The sequence below is a fragment of the Euprymna scolopes genome, chromosome 14, assembly GCF_053919585.1.
Source record: "Euprymna scolopes isolate OS-2025 chromosome 14, ASM5391958v1, whole genome shotgun sequence".
Classification (NCBI taxonomy): domain Eukaryota; kingdom Metazoa; phylum Mollusca; class Cephalopoda; order Sepiida; family Sepiolidae; genus Euprymna; species Euprymna scolopes.
The window spans coordinates 110,975,243-110,996,231 of record NC_136495.1 but is presented as its reverse complement, the minus strand read 5'-3'; the positions used below and the strand labels follow the sequence as shown (position 1 = coordinate 110,996,231).

Here is a 20,989-nt window from a genome sequence, read left to right as displayed (position 1 = left end):
TATTTTTCTTGTCAGAATTATTTCTAGAAAGATATTGGGTACTTATGGAAGGCTCCATAAGAAAGTTGCTCTATGTGCAAATAAGTTTGGTCATGTTTATCTTATGTTTTCCTCTACTTGCTTTATTTCTGCATCTTACTAACTTTAGCAGTGTTGTTGAAATTAAATGTTTAAGAACGATTCTTCTAGTTAATTCTATGCAAGCCAAGATCAAAGTGTAGTATCTGTTTTTCAGATGCTGCGCTTCAATTTTTGTTCTCTCTCAATGGAGGAGAAAGCCTTCACGACTGACAATTTTTAAAATTTTTATTCCTTTTCTCCATGTTAAAAAAATGATCCTGGTGTCTAACTCTCTCCCGTGGGGAGGCATTGTAAATAGGAACTCTATGCAATGGGTGAAGAAACGCAGGTACCAGGACGAAGCTTATTAACAGATTCATCAACATTATTCGATAAAATAGGTTATAGGTTGGACTATAACTGATTAGCATACTCCTGTGTGTTACATTGTTCATTCTGGGACAACGCTGAGTAACTTGAACATATGTTTGTGATATATCTTTCTTTAGATAATCATAACACTGTAACACCAAAGAGGGGCCACATCAGATCAGTAGGGTCGATGTGACGTTTTTTGTTAAATGTGATAATCAATCCCGGGCGAACACCGGTTACAGAAAAAAAAAAAAAAAATTTTTTTTAGTTAATATTTTTATGTATCAAAATCTTGTTGTTGAGATACCATATGGTTGGGGGATAAAAATAGAAATCGCCTGCTAAACTTCAAAGTGAAAGATTACTTAAAACATTTTTTAACCAAAATACGCCCGCGTTTGCACTAAACGAGCCAAACACAAAATATTCCGAATCAGAGCTTTGAAATGTCGGTCGGCTTGGAAATGTGTTGGTTGACAGGTGAAATGTCGGATCGTTTTTGATCTGAGAAACACCACACACACACACACACACACACGAAACAGATCGGGCCTGATAAAAGAATTCATGACGTCAGCCCAAGGTTCGACATGAATTGTTTTTCAAATATGACTTATCTAAAAATGTCTTTTGGCAAATTGTTTTGGGCGCTAAAGGGAATTCTGACATGTAAAGAATATTTTTTAAAAATCACACGGATGTTTTTACAAAACAAATAAATTCAAAGGGGAAAGAATATCAAACGGATATTTTTTAAATAGATGAAAGCTGATGATCTATTACAAGCTAAACAATAATATTTCCTCTGATTATCAGTTAATAATATGGAAAAAACCATTATAAAGAAGGCGGGGTCAGACAAGTTGGGGAGGAGTCAATTTGATTTTGGAAATTGGGGGCGGAAAAATAATACCTGCCACAGGCCAAATTGACCAATGAGAAGGAATCAGGTGGATTGTTATCAATCAATTTGATTGGTCGAAGACGAACGTAGGCGTCGTCATTATTCAAGGGTTTTACTATATAAGATCTGTAAAACTCGATTTAATCAGAGAGATAGAAGAGTTAGAAGAAGAGAGAAGACAGAGAGAGAGAGAGAGAGAGAGAGAGAGAGAGATAGGAGATAAGAAGAGAGAAGACAGAGAGAGATCTCTGGAGAGACAGAGATAAGGTCTCGGTAGAGGACTCCAGCCACCCAACTTCTCTCTCCCCCTCGCTGGTTGCCAGAGAGCTCAATTTGCAACTTAATAGAATTCAGAGGACCTAGGAAGAGACCAGCCAGAACACCTTAGTGATAATTACAACGGTCCGCGACTCCGACCGAGTATTTCAACAAGAAGCTCATTCACAAATCTAATTGCTTGCTTCCATTTAATCTTCAATTGTACATACGTCTGTAGATAATCATTTATGAATTTCCTAAATACATTATATATCAACCAACCTCTGGAGTTTGTTTGCTGATGTGCTGTTGTTCCATGTAATTTTAATTCTTTTTACTTGCCACTTGTGACCCCGTTCCCGTCAACGAACACCCAGTCAACAGGACGACCAACTAGACGACCAAGAAGAACAGGCCTTGAGGACCGTGCAACCGAGAAGAGTCCTCCAACGCCTTGACGAGGACTCACTGAGTGACGTGACATACCAATGGTTGGCAGACCTGGTTGCCCAGTCGACATAATTAATTACCCGTTGACTAGTATAGTCATAATTGGGCATCGACCCAGGGTTAAGATCATAAGTGGGCCGCGATCAGAGGTTCAAGGTCGTGTAAGGTCACGTTCAAGGTCACAACACAGGACATTAACTTAGGGTTAATACAAAAGTTTATTTACAAAGGGGATACAAGGCAAGAGTCTGTTTTGCTCGGTGTCTTGGAACTCTCTCATTCCTAGAGGAGTATTACTACATTGTCTGCATATTATTGTATGGAGGATGCTAGGTCATTCCATTATAACACCTTCCCACAGGCTAAATTCTTTCCTAGAATTTGGCTTTACCATTTAGTTCTTTTTGAGCTTGAACTGAAGCGCTCAGCCCTTTTCCTTTTTCTTTCACTTCTCCTTACAGTTTTCATTTGTGAATTCTTTGATTTTTGGAAAGTGACTAGTTTTTGGAGTTATTAATACTTTGCTTGGTATTTCCTTGTTGTTTGGAGGTTCAATTTGGAAATTGTCGTACAACACTTACAGTGGTAGTTCTCGGGTTTTTGAGTGTTTCCATGTATTTTGGTCTCAATTGGTTTGAACTTGATCTGCAAATATGCCTCTGATAAATCAATTTTTGAGAAAATTTTCCCCCCATTCTACTTAGAAAAAATTTCCCCACGTGTAGGGAGCAGATAGTTATGATATTTTAAGCAATCATTTAGTCCAGTTGAGAAATTTGCACATATCTTGATCTTTTTCTTTTTCTTTTTTACATATACTCTGGGTGATGCCCACTCAGAGTAGTCTACTTTTTTAATTACTACATTTTCTTTGAGTCTCTTTAGTTCTTCATCTATTGTTTCCAGTGAAGAAAATGGAATCTTCCTTTTAGGTTTGAACACTGGTTTAGTTTTGTCCTTCAGTTCAAATTTCACTTCAACCTTAGTGCAATAACCCAGTTCCTCAGAAAATACATTTTTAAAATCCTTTTTTAAATCCTTAATAAATTTTTCTGTCAGTTTGGAATTTTTTATCTCTGCCACACTTACTTTTCTACAAAACAAATTTATGGGTTTCTCCCATAAATTGAATGGTATCATCAAGTCGATATCAAATAAATTAGAATTTTTTCCTGGTATGGCATTAATTTTGGTCTTTACTGTATTTTCATTCAGTGTCACATTTGTATAAAATTCATCTTTCGTCTATTTTCAGAAACATCTCAGCAATTTTTTCAGTATTTTGTAACTTTGGATATCCAATTTGCTTCCAAGTTACTTCATCAATTAGGGATTTATCACTCCCAGTATCCAGAAGAGAGTTTACTTTCTAGCCATTAATTTTGACATCAATATATTTTATTTGCTTACAATTCATGGACTCTTTAAGATTCAATGGTGTTTATTCTTTCAGGCTTACAGCCTTTTTTCTTTTTGCATACCGTTGATTTACGACCTTTATGTCCGCACTTGTAGCATATTTTATTTTTAAAGTAACAATATTTTTTCCTTGTATTGTCCTGTTTTAAATTCAACAGCTTTTAACACTCTTCCATAACTTTTTGTAATGTTATCTCAGTGTCTAGATTCATGATTGATAATATCCATGAACGAATCTCTTTATCTTTAGTGGCTATTAAACCCTGAACAAATATTAAACATTTAAACATATCTTCTTTGAGGTCTTTTATCCTGAAAAATTAACATTGGCCATTAACTTTTCCTGCATAAGCAATAAAATCCTTCTCCTCTTGTTTCACAAGATTTAGACACTTATGACATGTATAAAATAAGCTTTCCCACTCCTGAAAATTCCTGATATTATATCTATCGTTTCTTTAAAAGAAATATCTTTAGGTTTCTTTGAGAGAATGACATTTTTTTATTCGGTATTTTCCTGAGTACCAAGTTTTTGTAACAGCAGAATAATATTTTTCTCGTCCGACCACGACTGACATCTTTTACAAAAATTATTTTCATATCTGCTGGAAAAGTCAGACCATTTGTCGGTTCATACAAAAATTCTAGATAGTTTGCAGTTCCTTCAAAACCGACAATCTTTTTTTTCTACTTGCCTCATTAATATGGCTTGTAATAATTCACTTTGTTTTAATTGTTGTTCTTGAAAATATTCTATTTGCTTTTGTTGTGTTTGCATGGTTTTTGTGAGTTCAGTTATTTGCTCCATATTAAACTTTTAAGTACAGAATAAAACAACGACAAAAAAATTAATTGTACAAAAATGTGCTAAATAAATTCAATGAATTTGTTTAAAAAGGTAGATATTATTTTGTAACAATTTAGAAAAATTTTGGAGAAGAAAATGCAACAGTGACACTAAACCGACCGCCGACACACACTCAGCAGCATTAGAACATGTTCCTTTTTTGCAGTCTTATTTATTCTTATATATATATATTTTTTATTAGAAAAAAATAAATTTGAAGTGAATTAGCAATAGAATAAATATTTTTCTTTCTTTTTTATTTTTTTCAGACTTAATTACATTTTTTTCTTTTGAAAAAAAAAAAAACTTTTTGTGTCTTAGGTTTGTGTTGTATTTTTGTGTTGTATTCTTTTTAAAATTTTCTTTTTCAGTTGGTTGAATTATTTTATCAGTTAAGTTTATAGAACTTATTTCCGTCTTTCTGACTCAGTAGTTTTCTTTTTCCTTCGACCATGTGCATTCCTAAATTCAGTTTCACTTTTTTCCTTTTGATTTCTTTTTAGAAAGAAAATTTTCTTTTTTTTTTTTTTTTTTTTTCAAAAATATTATACGCTTGTCGCACTTTCAAATCACCGCCTCCATTTTTTTCTTTCTTTCTTCGCCACCACTCCTTCCCTTACGTTAAACCAAGGACGCGATCAGCTAAACACGAGTGAGTGAAACGCATGAACATATTCAGGCTTGGTGAATTCATTTACCTACTCTTTCCCTTGTCATCATCAATGTTGCTACACACAAATATATCAACAAAACACCAATAAAACAGGCGATTGACTTTTTACCCTTTAGAGGAAATTAATTTAAATGGAATCAACAAACTCACAATCTACTTTTGATTGCATAAATTTCATTCTAGAATTAATTAGAGTCGTTTGTTTGTTTCATTGAGAGCGACATCACTAACATCACGCTGGCCAAATGAAGATTGCTCGTTTTGGCCAAGTCAAAAATGAACTTGCCCAGGGAGTAACAACTGACGCTACCAGTCACGTCGACCGAATCCACCAGCGCCGAAGGATTGCAGCAGCAGCAGTTTAAACCGCCCTTGCCTCCTGAGACCCACCAGCAGCGACCTTCACTTCCAGTCTCCAGTGCCTCCAACTCACTCCTGCAGCTTTCCAGCTCTTGGTGCCTCCAGCTCGCTCCAGTGCCTCCAGCTTCCTCCTGCAGCTTTCCTGCACCTTGCTCCTCCAGCCTGCAACCTCGCTCTTCCGGTCTGCAACCTCGCTCGCACATGTCCATTCCTAACACTGATCCTCTGTTCTCAGTGTCGTCCATTCCTTAACACTGATCCTCCATTCTCAGTGCCGTCCGTTCCTTAACACTGATCACCTCATTCTCAGTGCCCACCGTCCATTCCAGATCCAGAGAGCAACCCTGAACCACGCTACATCTAGAGTACCTGACCTCCAGACCTAGGTCCCCAGTGACATGCATCCTTCCAAGCGACCAGCATCCAGATCATACAATTTTTCGCTTCCTTTGCAAGTAAAAGTCGAATCCCCGTCTTTAACCAAACAACCTGTGTCTGTCATTCTTCTTTGCCTTTTTGCTGTTTACTTTTTGCCTGTGTCTACCTTGTTAGTTGTTGGGTCGATTGTCCCCGGACGTCCAGCCCCACAACACACTCATCTTTCGTCCAAATGATATTTCTACATTATCTGTATCTTATTGTATGGAGGTCATTCCATTATAACAGTTTGTAAAATAGACTTTGTAGCCTAGTGGAGGATGTCCTTTTTTCTTCCTTGCAACCTCTTTCCCACAGAAGAGATGTCGCGAGCTTGTCTCTGCTTTATCATTATTTTCATAACAAGTGCTTGTCTGAGCTTAACTCTTTGGTCCCCTCTCTTGCTAGACTTTCACGAAAAACACTTGTCTATCCGAAACCACTATCAATAACCTCTCCCCACTCTTTATCTGTGCCTAAACCTAAACATAGATTCCATAAACAAAACTTCTTTCTTAGAACTGCACGCCTGTGAAAATCTATTCCGTTTTCCTGCTTTCCAATTGACTACAATATGATCGTCTTCAAGTCTAATATGAACAAGTTCTTGATGAGCCGTCTCCTTAAGTAATCCAATTTACCAAAATTCCACTACTAACTGTTACTATGATATTGTCCCATTGACTACTGTACACTTATTAACCCTTATCCTCGAGTGGCTGCTGGACTCCTTTGTTAAAAAAAAATATGTAAAGGAATGTTAATTTGATAAATGTGGAATTTAGAATTAAGTCCAAGAATTTTAGTATTGATAATTTCGTAATGTTGCTAAATATGTTTGTAGGTGATATGAAAAAAATAAATTACCTTTTTACACAAAATGACTCCTCATGTAATAATGTTTAAGAAACATTTTGAATGCTTTCTTTTTCCCATATCACTCGCAAACCCTATTTAGCAACATTACTAATAATTTTTTTTTTTTTTTTTTTTTACATAGGAATCACCACTTATCAAGGACCAGAGACCACTTGAGGATAAGGGTTAAGAGTGTACAGTAGACAATTGGAACTTATAGTAATCGTTAGTAATGGAATTTCGGTAAATTTGTTAGCTTAAGTGGAACGGCTCATCAAGAACTTGTTTACGTTGGACTTGAAGACAACCATATTATAGTCAGCTGGAAAGCAGGAAAACGGAAGGCAGTTCCATTGGCATGCAGTTCTAAGAAAGAAGCTTTGTTCATGGAATCTACATTTAGGTTTAGGCACAGATAAAGAGTGGGGGGGAATTATTGATAGAATGTTTTCAGCTAGACGAGTGTTTCTTGTGAAAGTTTGGCAAGGGGCGACTATAGATTGAAGCTCAGTCAAGCACTTGCTATGTAACAATAAAGCAAAGACAAACTCGCAACAGCTCTTCTGTTAGAGGTTGCAGGGAAAAGAAAAGGACATCTCCTACGAGGCTACAAAGTCTATTGTGAACTCTATCAAGGCAGGACAAGTCCTTTCTAGCAGCTCCTGGCTAGATGTGGCAACAGTACTCCATCCTTGGATGTACCTAACTCTTATATAGATAGAGAATCGCATCAGCAGTGAGATATCTACTGGATCGGTAGAAGGATCCCACCATTTTCCCAGCGGCCTTGGCAACAGATTTGATGTACGTGTTCCATTTCATATCAGGAGTAAAGGTAAAGCCCAGGAGCTTGTCAAAACATGACACCTCCTCAAGACGAGAGCCATTCATTTCAATTGATGCCAGATGGGGATCAGAATGTTGATGATGTAAAGATAGAAGCTTGGTTTTAGATGCATTAAAAGTAACCAGCCACTCGTTTCCCCATTGTACCACATGCTCAAGATCAGAGGAGAGAGAATAAGTTTATAGGTAAACAAGAATATGTGACAGACGTCACACAATAGTCACGAGTGATATGTGTTGATTACGTCATTAGAAGGAAGGTGTTTTTGTACACTGAGGTTTTAGTCAGTTGAGAGCCAGAGTTTGGCGGCATAATCACGTCGACATACCGGTTCCCATCAGGTCACCGAAGTTAAGCAACGTTGAGCCTGGTCATTACTAAAATGGGTGACCAATTTGGGAATTCCAGGTGCTGTATGTAGGAGGACGTCGACACCTCCCTGCAAAAATTTGCAGAAACCTAATATCGTCATCTCCCCTAATGGGGATATACGTGCGACTGGGGACCACTTATGAATTTCATACTCCTATGAAACTTCCTCCTTCGGAGGAAGCCGGTTAAACCCGAATAGGGTTGGTGCTGACTGCACACACACAGAGTTTGGGAGAAACAGTCAAGAGGGTATGAACTGGCGACTAATCAATAACGGCTCAGAACAATGTAGATAAGATGTAGATATTAAAACAAAATGCAACTTTTCCCATGAGGAAATAACCGCAATAAAGTTGCTGAAAATACAATCTGGTTTCTTTGGGATGAGTTTTCTTGCAGCTTTTTCCAAAAAAAGACCAAGATGGACCAGATATGTTTTCCTTATTGGCTGATGTTAAATAAACACTTTACATTAAATAAAAACACTAAAAATTTATCAAATTAGGTAGAAAAGTAACTTATCTTTTCTTTGATAACATTTATTTGTTATGTATTTGTGTTTTGACAACTTTTTTGAATCTATGTGTATAGTAAAACAAACCCCTGACTTGTTTAAGAAGAAATGGAAAATGAAATGTATTTTTTTTTCAATATTTATTTATTTTTACAGAAGTCAAGGGGAAGAACTGGTTACATGATTTTAAAGTATAAGAACATTCACTGAGGAATCGTTTTTATAATGAGTATTTTCAGAAAGCAACTGATGTGAAATAAAATATATTTGTGGTAATAACATAGTGAAAGGAAAAAACAAAAACACAGTCTAGTTCGAACCAAGTATCATATGTATGTCTGAACGAGAAATTAGCTATGTTAAATTTTAAATAATAACAGTAATTATAATAATAACAAGTGAAGCATGCATGGTCCCCCGTGAGTGCACAGTGAACGAGGCATAAAAAAATGACTAAGTTCAACATTTGCTCCCCTTCCCCCATTATTTACGCTCATTATGTATGCTCAGTCCGTTAAGTCCAAAATAGCTGAGCAGTGGCTTAGTTCCCCACCAGTTTTGGCAAATAGCAAACAGAATTCTGAACAGAAGTGTGTGCTCTATCCCAACTATCATCAATGAACCTGAGGTAATCTCGTCAGCATCAGACAAAGCCAAACTCTTTGCCAAGAACTTTGCAGCTAATTCTACTCTTTGCGACCAAGGCCGCCAACCCCAATATTTCCTCCTGTATCAGAAAACATGCGATGTGATATACAAATATCTGTACGTGATGTTGCCAAGCTAATCAAAAACCTTGATTCCAGTAAAGCAACTGGCCCTAATGGTATTCCAATTATAGTACTCAAAAATTTCAACCAGAACTAGCGCCCATACTTACAAAACTGTTTAAACGTTGTCTTAAGGAGAATTGCTTCCCATCACCCTGGAAAATCTCATCAGTATGCCCTGTATTTAAGAATTCAGGTGATCGTTCATCTCCCTCTCGATACAGGCCAATAAGTCTTCTGTGTGTCATGAGTAAGTTGCTAGAATCTATGTTAAATAGAGAAATAATCAACCATCTTAGCAAAAATAACCTTCTTAGTGACACTCAATATGGTTTCCATTCTGCTAGATCTACAGCAGATGTGCTTACAGTTATATCTCATAGGATTAGCGAATCTCTCGACAGAGGCCCTCTTTTTAGGGCAATTGCTCTTGACATATCAAAGGTCTTCGATAGAGTATGGCATAAAGGTTTACTTCACAAAATCTCCAGCTACGGTATAGCTGGAAATGTCTTCTCAATTATTAAATCATTTCTCTTTGATAGATTCAGAAGAGTAGTGGTTGATAGGAGAAATCAGAAGCTCACATTATTAATGCTGGAGTCCCTCAGCGGTTCATCCTGGGCCCAACTCTCTTCCTGATCTACATTAATGATCTTCCAAATCACATCCTTACATCATTCGTAGACATTTATGCTGATGACACTACTATCTAAATTCTCTCCGATTCTCTCTCCTCTGAGCTTGAGCAACTGGTACAATGGGGAAAGAGGTGGCTTGTTACTTTTAATGCATCTAAAACCAAGCTTTTATCTTTACATCATCAACACTCTGATTCCCATCTGGCATCAATTGAAATGAATGGCTCTCGTCTTGGGGAGGCCTCATGTTTTGACAAGCTTCTGGGCTTTACCTTTACTCCTTATCTGAAATTAAACACATACATTAAATCCGTTGCCATGCCAAGGCTGCTGGAAAAATGGTGGAATCCTTCTATCGATCGAGTAGATATCTCACTGCTGATGCAATTCTCTATCTATATAAGAGCTAGATACATTCAAGGATGGAGTACTGTTGCCACATCTAGCCAGGAGCTGCTAGAAAGGACTTATCCTGCTTTGATAGAGTTCAAAGCAGACTTCATAGCCTCTTTTCTCTTCCCTGCAACCTCTTTCTCATAGAAGAGATGTTGTGAGTATGTCTCTGATTTATCATTATTTTCATTGCAAGTGCTCGACTGAGCTCCAATCTATGGTCCCCCCTCGCCAAACTTTCACAAAAAACACCCGTCTAATAATTTCCCCCACTCTTTATCTGTGCCTAAACCTAAATGTAGATTCCATGAACAAAGCTTCTTTCTTAGAACTGCACACCTATAGAATTGTCTTCCATTTTCCTGCTTTCCAGCTGACTACAATATAGTTGCCTTCAAGTCTAATGTAAACAAGTTTTTGATGAGCCGTTCCGTATAAGTTAACAAATTTACCGAATTTCCATTACTAACGATTACTTTATTGCCCAATTGTCTACTGTACACTCTTTAACTCTCATCCTCGAGTGGCCACTTGGCCTTGATAAGTGGTGATGCCTTTGTAAAAAACACAAAAATTCTGTGTAGCTTAATTGTCATATATATTTTCAAAACTTACTAATATATTTGTATATATATATATATATATATATCAGATTTATATGGTGTTTGTTCTATCTTTGTAGATTATGAACTACGAAGGTCCTGCGAAAATCCTAGTCAGTTTGGTTACTAACGACCCTGTACCAAAGACACACGCTCATGAATTGGTTGGCAAGTCTTGTAATAGAGGAATTTGTCTAATTGATGTCAAAGAAGCTAAGAATCCAATCTGTCAGTAAGTGGTGGAAGATTTACATAAACAATTATCTTATCTAATTATCGGTCTCTCTACTAATCTGACACATCACTCAATAAGTTTCATGCCTAATTAATAAAACAACAGCGCTTAAGCAATGTTCAACTTTATTCATCAACATGATCTCCTTCTACAGTGATGCGTTGATTCCAATGCTTTTCTAACAATTAAATACCATTTTTCGGTGTTTATTTGGAATTAACCTTCTTTAAAAAAAATATACAGAAAAATTTATATGATTCACTTTACGCACTCATCACGGAACGGTATTGTCATATTCCAAAATTCATGTAAATTGATCAAGTAGTCTTTTTTTTTAACAAAAAAAATAAAAATTTACGGTTTTTTTTTTTCAATTTTAATACTAACTGTATCCATTATAAGGTTGATTTTAATCTCGATAGTTCAAATTAAGTTGTCTGACCCCTATATTTATACACCATCGCTGATCCAAATCACTACATCTCGCTTAGTCATAAAATTTGATTTTCTTTGTTTTAAAAAAAAAATCTACTCGATCAATTTATGTGATTTTTGGAATATGACATCTTTGTTCTATGATTAGTACATATGTCACAAAGATTTCTCTGCATTTATTTTTTTAATAAGTGTAATTCTAAATAAGTACCCCTTTTCTTTCTTTCTTTTTTTTTTTTTTTGTGGAATTTGTCTTTGGCCACAAAATACACCTTAGTTTCTGATATCACTTCTCTATTGGAGCCAAATCTCTTTTCCTGGAGCATTCTTTTGAGGTTTACAAACAGTCAGTAGTTGCTGGGGGACAAATTTAAAGAGAACAGGATGTGTGTGAAAGCAATTAAAAGTGCAATTCATATTGTTATGCCATTGTTGTGATCACAGTAAATTTTATGAAATTCTTACGGTATGTTGTTTATTTTTCTTTTTTTTTGTTTTTATATTAACTTCCGTTTGCTTGGTATAATCCGACAGTTTGCATTGTCTGCCAGGCATTGCCAGGCATTGCCAAGCAAGACTCATGAAAAAATGGGCTTTAAACTACAGAATCATCAATAGCGAATATTATATTGTTGTGTTTGAAAAAAAGAAATCACTAAAACATGGTCACAAATGAAAAAATGTATTTTTTCAGAGACAATTCTACCGTAAGAATTTCATAAAATTTACTGTATTCTACGGTAAGAATTTCATAAAATTTACTGTTTTATTTGTTTTTTTTTTTATTGTCAACCGGTTTTTTGTTATATTTTTTATATGGAAAATTTTTTCTTTAAATTAATGAACTATTATTTTGTTGGTTTTAAGGAACAAAGAACAAATATTCTTTTTTTCGTTTAGGATTCATACATTTTCTGTAAAACCTTTTTCAAAGAAAAGGTGTATTGTTTTTGTATTAACAATTTTGGACTTTTTTTTTTCATTTTATGTACCAAATTTTTTTTTCCAAAGAAAAGTTGTTTTTTTTTTATAAGTAAACCCTCCTTCTTAGCAAGGTCGTATCCTCTGAAGATCCATAGCAGTTTGATGACCATCCTTCCGACATTATATTTCCATCTATTAAAAACGGACTCGTCTTTCTCCATGTGTGCTGGACCTCCGATCTACCGGGGATTCTAAAGGTAATAGTCCTAGCAAGAAGTTTTTCGGGTTAGTGAGAGTGTGATCCGACCCGATATCGCACTCTTCTCACTATAGGTTGTTGTGCGTTACTGTTTCATAGGCCCACAAATATATTAATCTTAAAATTATTGGTATCCAGAGATGGGATTGCTGGAAGAAGGTGCCATGGTGCAAGGAGATCCAGTGTCTACACTGGCCATCACTGCACCTCCAGCTGAAACCGTCGATTACGTTTTTTTCATTTTTTTAATGATACACTTCCATTGGCATTTTGTGCATCTCCTCTGAGTTGCGAGCAGGTGGTTTTCTTGGCAGAATGTGAGGAACATTTCCAGAGACTTCACGATAGCTTCCAGTTTAGAATTGTTCATTATCCTTCCTTGTCACAAGAATAAAGACTTGTTTTTGCAATGGATTTTTTGAAGCGTAATAAAACTCTTCCCTTTCTTTTGTTTTTTGTTTTTTTCTTCCAATTTGGAGTCGTCTGCTTGCATCTGTTTTGGCAACTCAGTTTCTTATTGAATAAGCTCACTCAGCATTTTCCAAGCCAGTTTGCAGCATCCGCTGGCCGTTGCTGAGTGAGACTCACTAAAAAATGGGATTTAAACTGCAGTAGTACTAATGATTCTTCTATATTCTAGATAATCTATGAAAAAGTACCTTATACATCCTTAAATGCATAAGTCAAAACCTTGGCTGCTTGGTAGATCCATGTTTCATCCATTGCCACACTGATGCAAAAACTTCTGATTTTTGTTGTGTTGAAACAGTAACGAACAATGCTTTGAATCATCGATGCACTGTTGTGTTTGATAAACTGTGAACAGACATGGCACTCACTTTGACACTTTGGCTTTCTCATTAACGGATGTTCATGCAAAATATATATATACATATATATATTGCAGTGACTCTCTCCCATGCTTTTCATGATTGTAGCATCAGTGTTCTCATGTTTCCAAATCACTGGTAGGATTTTCAATCTCGTTCAATTTATTGCAAAGCCCAAGGTCTTCCAAACTCTCACACAGGACCTCCTCAATATTGATAATGCAGACTTTAATGGAATGTGCTCTGACAAAGTTGTATCACTGGTGCTCTCTTGACATAAATACCTCCAACTAACCTGATAAGCAGCAAAATCTCACGTCTTCACTGTAGATGCCCCCCCCTCGATACAGAGAGCCTTTTACTTTGATAGTTTTTTTTCCCCCTAAAACTGCTAGACTTTGGAATTCTTATCCCTCTTTCTTGCTTTTCTAACTGCACTAACATGCAGAAATTTAAATGTAATATGAACAGACATCTTGCTGTCCAACTCCTTACTCGAAGTCTCCCTATAAGCATGATCTCTAATTCGCAGTAGCCCTTACATCTATGTAGCAATTTGCCATTTTTAGAGTGAGTATAAGTAAAGAAATAAAAAGCTATCCTGTCATGCATAATAGTGTGTATTGGACAGAGCACTTGTATAGGATAGAAAATTACAGGTTCCCTAAATAAATGATGCATCTCTGAGACAAACCAAAATGAGGTTTTAAGGATGTAATCAAAAACCATCTGAAAACCCTCGATACAAACGTGGAAAACTGTGAGAGGATAGGTTTGAAGCGATTGGCTTGACGCAAGCATATCTATGACAGCTGCGAAAGATTTGAGTCAAAGTGAATAGAGGGCTTGATTTTGAGACATGTTCTGCAGAATGTGTCGGTACTGAATGTCACAGACACAGTTCAAATTGGCCATATGTGTGGTATGATTGGGATTGTGAAACCCTTGCCTCACAATTACACGTGCAGCTACCCTTACAGGGAATAATCATTGCGTTTCAAGACTGAACGAAAGCCATGATGATGATGATGAGGTATATGTTTATATATTTTTATGTATAGGATTCACTCCTAAACTAGTTATCCAATCATTATGCATTTTGGAACACAACTGCAAAATGTAAGGATGAGTAATGTGGGTTATATTTAATTTAGTTTTATGCAAAGAAGCGTTTCATAAAAATTCAAAATCATGATATTTTTTTTTAAATTTGAACAATAGATAATAAACATCAATTAAGAAATATTCCCCAAATTTCGGTTTCTTTGTATCTTAAAGGATTTTTAAGGGGTATAAGCTCCCATTTGAAAATTAAAATATTTCAGATTTGCATTAACCATTAGGCATCAATCAAACAAGATTCCTTGAATTTTTATCTTTTTCTTAAAACTTTTCAACTTTTAACTTTTAGACATTTTCTAGCATGAAAATCATATAAGATTTTTGGTCAAATTTGGAATAAGCATTCTAGACATAAGAATTAGTATCATAATATCTTGATTTTAATTTTCATAAGGAAACATAAAAGTGGTAGAAAACTGTTTTGTTTGGGGAGAATTAATTTTAACCACTGTGATATTCTAGTCGATATATGAGGTGCCTCCAATAAGTTACCAGACGTTTTTTGTAAAAGCATTTAAAATTGTCAAAGACTCTTGAAAATTCGGTATGTTGTTGCTTTACATCTTATGAGATGACTGACGAATGTTTAGGATTTGCGCTTCAAATGAATGGCTACATCAAGAATTGGAATACACCCTACTAAAGCCTGATTGTCATAACCGGTGAATTTCAAAAATGCAATCTGGATGTGAGGACACTTTAAAAGAACAATATGCAATAAAATTCTATTTTAAACTTGAAAAAAATGCAACAGAAATGTATAGAATGCTTCAGACTGCTTTTGGACCATCGTATGAATCGAGCATCAGTTTTGGAGTGGCATAAGAGATTCAAGAGATGATAAAAGGTGTGGGAGGAGTAAGGAAGTCAAAACACCAGAGTTGATTGGCCAAATAAAGAATTTCATGGATAAGGATTATCATGTGTCTATAGAGACAATAAATGCACAGTTTGATATCAGTGTGAGAAATGTGAACACATTTATTCGCAAGGAACTGAAGATGCAGAAGATTTGCACGAATGCACCACAATTCCATCCTTGTTACAGACTATTTGAGTAACATGGACATCAAGACAGTTCCTCACCCTCCCTATGTATCCCTTGCTCCCTGTGACTTTTGGTTGTTCTCTAAGTTCAAGGAAAACTTAGAGGCTGCTGTTATGAGACAGTTAAGAGGTTGTGACGAGGGTCATTGGTATTCTTACACGAGAGAATTTCTTTGGGGGTCTTCCAGAAGTTGTTGAAACGATACAACAAGGTCATTGCAACCGGAGGAGATTACTTTGAAGGGGACTAGAGTTTCATGTGTGGACTATCAATAAAAGTGCCTATACGAAAAAAGTCTGGAAACTTATTGAAGGCACTTCATATGTGGTAATTTAAAAAAAAAAAAAAAAAGCAAGTTTAATTTTGAGGAGGATTTTGTAATATGCTTGAAGCATTGTGCGAAGTGTGAGAGGGCTGTGTTTGAGGACTATGGCAATGCAGTGTATGGAAAGGTCTGCGTAGTAAAATAAATATTGATGAAAGTATTGAAGGAACTTTAATAATTTTCAATGACACATATTTATTTCCGAACGTAGGGTATCACACAAGATGGTATATGTGAATTTCCCCAAAATTTTGATAATATATCACTTCAAGAGAGGATAGAAAGTGTAGGAATTCGTTTGCATTTGAGAGTTGTTTATGCTTTCTACCTCCCCCCCTCCCCTGAAGAAGAGATATGTTCTCGAAATTTGGGGGAAATTCACATACCTACCATCTTTTGTGATATGCTATGTTAGAAATAAATATGTATGATTGAAAATTATTGAAATTCCATCAATATTGTTATCATTATTTATTTTACTAAATAGACCTTTTACCATACACTGCATTGCCGTAGCCCTCAAATACAGCTGTCTCAAGTTTAATTTTATTTTTGTTTTTTTAGGTTCCAGAATATTGGAGTAATGCATGTGACAAAACGTAAAGTCTCAGATGTCTTAAAAGAGCGAATTTTAGAGTCGATGCTTCTAAACAAACGCATCAGCAGTGGAAACGTGAATGATGAAAATATCCAATTAAATGGTAAAAATTTAATTTTTAATTTTTTTTATTTTGTTACGTCATATATTAAAGTGACCTTGGGAAGGACAACAATACAATGTAACGTTGTCCAAAGTTTAATACAAGGATGGAGTACTGTTGCCACATCTGGGTAGGAGCTCCTAGAAGCTTCTTATCCTGCTTTGATAGAGTTCAAAATAGACTTCGCCGTCTAGTGGGGGATGCCCTTTTCTCTTCTCTATAACAGATTTCTCACAGAAAAGATGTTGCAAGCCTGTCTCTGCTTTATCATTATTTTTATGGCAAGTGCTCATCTCTCGTCTGAGCTCCAATCTATGGTTCCCCTGCACTGACTTTCATGAAAAACACTCATCTAGCTGAAACCACTATCAATATTTCCCCACTCTTTATCTGTGCCTAAACCTAAACATGGATTCCATGAACAAAGCTTCTTTCTTAGAACTGCATGCCTGTAGAACTTCCGTTTTCCTGCTTTCCATTTGACTACAATATGGTTGTCCTCAAGTCCAATGTAAACAAGTTCTTGATGAGCAATCCCCTTAAGTAATCCAATTTACCAAATTTCCACTACTAACGATTACTATGACATTTTCTCATTGACTACTGTACACTCATTAACTCTTATCCTCGAGTGGCCTCCGGGCCTTAATAAGTAGTGACTCCTTTGTAAAAAAAAAAAATAAATAAAAAAAATAACAAACAAAAGCAAATGTAAGTTTACATGCTAGGAGCTCTGATAGAATTTGTTTGATAGCAGAATAAATACATATGTAAAATGGAGCTATTAAAAATAAATTGACTCTATAGGTTTTTAATTAGATCCAAACTTGACTATGGATCCTTCCTTTATGGTGCAGCATGCAAGTCCTACCTGAAAGAACTTAAATATATACATCATTAAGGCCTGAGAATAACCCTAGGGCGTCTTCACCACCTCACCAGTGAAAAGCTTATACATAGAGGCTCATAAAATTCCCTTAGCATTAAGATGCCAAAAACTTACTATACAATAAAAGGTATTTTTGAAGACTTACAATGCAGGAATGTACAGTCGTTATGAGCAGATAAATAAATGAATGATAAATAATGCAATAATTTTTTTTTTTTTAATATTATTTTCTTATTTATATTTATTTATTTATTTATCTACCGTAAAAAATTTTTTTCAACTGTGGATTAAAAAAAAAATTTAGGTATATAAATAAGAAAATAATATTAAAAAAAAATTATTGAATTATTTATATATTTATCAGCCCATAATGACTGTACATTCCTGCATTGTAAGCCTTCAAAAATAATTTTTATTCTTTAACAATGCTTCAAGCAAACCACGCCATACTTCTTACGATACAATATTATACCAAACTTGCCATGTACCCAACAAACTCTGCTTTCAATCACGTTATGTTTCCACAATACAAAGACCTCTTTGAAAAGAAAAAACACACACAAAAGCTATTAAACTTTTTAGCTTACATATTGAAAAACTTATCACTGAAACCCAAATAAATCCTACTCTAATTCAACATAATACCCCCTCGAAAATTCCCCGTTGGCTTTTAACCCCCCAGCCAACTGTATTATTCAAGCTAGCAAAAAAATCCCAAGAACAAAACAAACCTTACTACCTTCGAGAAAAAAAAATTTCCTTACCCAACAAAAGTATGAAGCCGGTTTAATCTGTCTAGGGTGAGTGTTGCTTCGGTATGTATGTATGTATGTATGTATGTGTTTATGTGTTGAACTAAAAAGTGCTCAATACATATGTAGAGCTTTTATAAATAACAAAAACTAAGGTTTATACTTCTTTATAATATGGTTATTTTATTTAGTAGTCTGTTTATAAGTGGATTGTTTATATCTTAATTTTTTAATGATAAAATTGTGGGTTTGGAATCTAATAAAATGATACATTTTTTTTTTAATTCCTTTTCTGGGCTAATATCAAGGGCTAAATTTATTGCTGCAGCTTCTGCACTGTAAATGGATGCTTTGTTAGGTAAACGTTTTGGGAATTTAGTTTTGTTCTGGATGGCAACATATGCTACGCTGTCACCTATTTTTGACCTGTCCATAGAAATGTGTGGATGTTCTGGATACTTTTGTTGGGTAAGATAAATTTTGTGACATATATTTGGTGAAATATTGATATTTTACTAATCTGAAATAAAGCGAATGGCGCAGTTTATTTCCATTTCTGGCCTGTTAACTATCCTGCAAGATTAGAGTTACTTTCTTTTCTCATCAATTAGTTTTGTCTTTAGTTTAATATTCATTAATTTTATTTCAAATCGTGAATATTTAGTAACTGAATTGCAAAGTGACAGCTACCAGGCGAAGCTAACTATTGTTAATTAATTGTAATTAATGACAAACCAACCAGACAATGACCCCATGAAGAATTTTCGGGTTTGTATTACTGTACACATAGATTCGAAAAAGTTGTCAAAAAACAAATATATAACAAATAAATGTTATCAAAGGCAAGATAAGTTACTTTTCTACCTAACTAGATATGTTTTTAGTGTTTTTATTTAATGCAACATGTTTATTCAGCTCGGAAAACATACAGTGTTTACCGATGCATTGGAAAATTTAAAATGGCGCCGGATTCTCTGTTGAACATAGTAAGTTTGGGAAAATGAGTTAAAAATTTTAAAAAATATACAAAATACTGTTAAAAACCCACTGAATATGTCAGCCCATGTCACGGTAACATATATTGAGTGAGTTTCTAACAGTATTGTGTCTAGTTTTTTTTATTTATAACCCCTTTTCCCAAACTTACCGTGTGAAAGAGAGAGTCGGGCGCCTTCTTTATTTGGCCAATCAAATCTGATGTTCTGACTTCCTTACTCACATCTATCATCATTCTTCAGACTCCCTGCTTTCCTTGAGTCTGTTATGCCATTCAAAAAGTGATACTCGACTCATGCAAGATGGTCCAAAAGCAGTCCGAAGCATTCTATATGTTTCTGTTGAATTTTTCCAAATTTAAAATAGAATTTTATTGCATATTATTCTTTTAAAGTGTCCTAACATACGGATTGCATTTTTGAAATTCACTGGCTGTGACAATCTGGCTTTAGTAGGGTGTATTCCAATTCCTGTTGTAGCTGTTCTTTTGAACCGCAAATACTAAAAATTGGTCAGTCATCTCATAAGATGAAAAGCAATAATATAATATACTGAATTTTCAAGAATCTACAACAATTTTAAATGCCTGGACAAAAACAGTCTGGAAACTTATTGAAGGCATTTTGTACCAAAATTCAAGAGAAAGATATTGACAATTTTAAGATCACACATACTGCACTCTGTAAATCATCATAGTATATATTCATCAGTGTAACAAGATTGTAGCTCTTGATTGTTGAAAGGAGAAAGTGTACCTATGTAACTTATAATGTGCTGTCTGTAGATAATTAAGACAAAATAGATTTTCAGGCACACAACTAAAAGGACGCACTTTTCTTTTTTTTTTTTTTTTTTTTACTTCCAGTTTTATTGCTCATGATAAATTAAAGATTTTTCTAGGGAAAAATCCAATATGTGTAGCTTCTCAATTTTGAAACATTTTTTAAATGTTTGTTTTTTGTTTTGTTTTGTTTTCCAGAATATGTATTGCAGCCTAGAAGGCTTGCAAAAATAGGAATTCGAGATGCTGGTGTTTCTTTACTTCATGTGGAAGTTCGCTGTTGTATGTTTAATGACTGAAAAATCAAAAATTAAACAATAACTCGTCAATCAGTTCAATAATTAATTTTTTACCAGTCTATGTATTTTCAACTTACTGAAACTGTTTTTATTTATAAATATTTTGCACTATACTGAACCATTTGACCTCAAATAGCTATCAATATTATTTTTACCAACCTTCTTTGTAAAATAAAAAACAAAAAACACTTAAAAAAATGTTTTTTAAAACTGAAAACTACGGAGAAGATTAAATTTTCTTGTCTTTGTTAAAAGTTATCTGTTGCAAAATTTTTTTTCATCCCTTCTTTTCTTTGTTAACTATACTACACAATTGCGAAAAATTCTTTTGAATATGTTTTTTCTCTTTCTTTTTTTCAGATGCTGAAAATAGCGCAGCTAAAAAGCAGGCAGATTCACAGGCAAAAAACATGCAACTTAATGTTGTGCGGCTATGTTTTCAGGCTTACATACAGGATAAAAATGGAAATTTCACAATTATGTTGCCATCTGTCATCTCAAAACCCATATTTGATAGCAGTAAGATTTGCGATAAGCAACTTATTAATATGTGTACTCTGTTTTGTATGTAGAACCATTTGTTCATTAGAAAAATTGATCCAAAAAGGGATGGCAAAAGAAATAACTATAATA

The 20,989-nt window shown here is 34.9% G+C and overlaps 1 protein-coding gene across 4 annotated transcripts in view; it reads left to right on the top strand.

Annotated features, from left to right (window-relative positions):
* The window catches only part of LOC145293216 (nuclear factor NF-kappa-B p105 subunit-like), a 204,977-nt gene that overhangs the window by 72,506 nt on the left and 111,482 nt on the right, over positions 1-20,989 (top strand). For all 4 annotated transcript variants that reach the window (XM_080139755.1, XM_080139757.1, XM_080139756.1 and 1 more), the window contains exons 4-6: positions 10,841-10,992; positions 16,503-16,639; positions 20,717-20,875. In XM_080139755.1, coding sequence (XP_079995881.1) covers positions 10,841-10,992; positions 16,503-16,639; positions 20,717-20,875 — 448 coding nt within the window. The remainder of the gene's footprint in view (positions 1-10,840; positions 10,993-16,502; positions 16,640-20,716; positions 20,876-20,989) is intronic.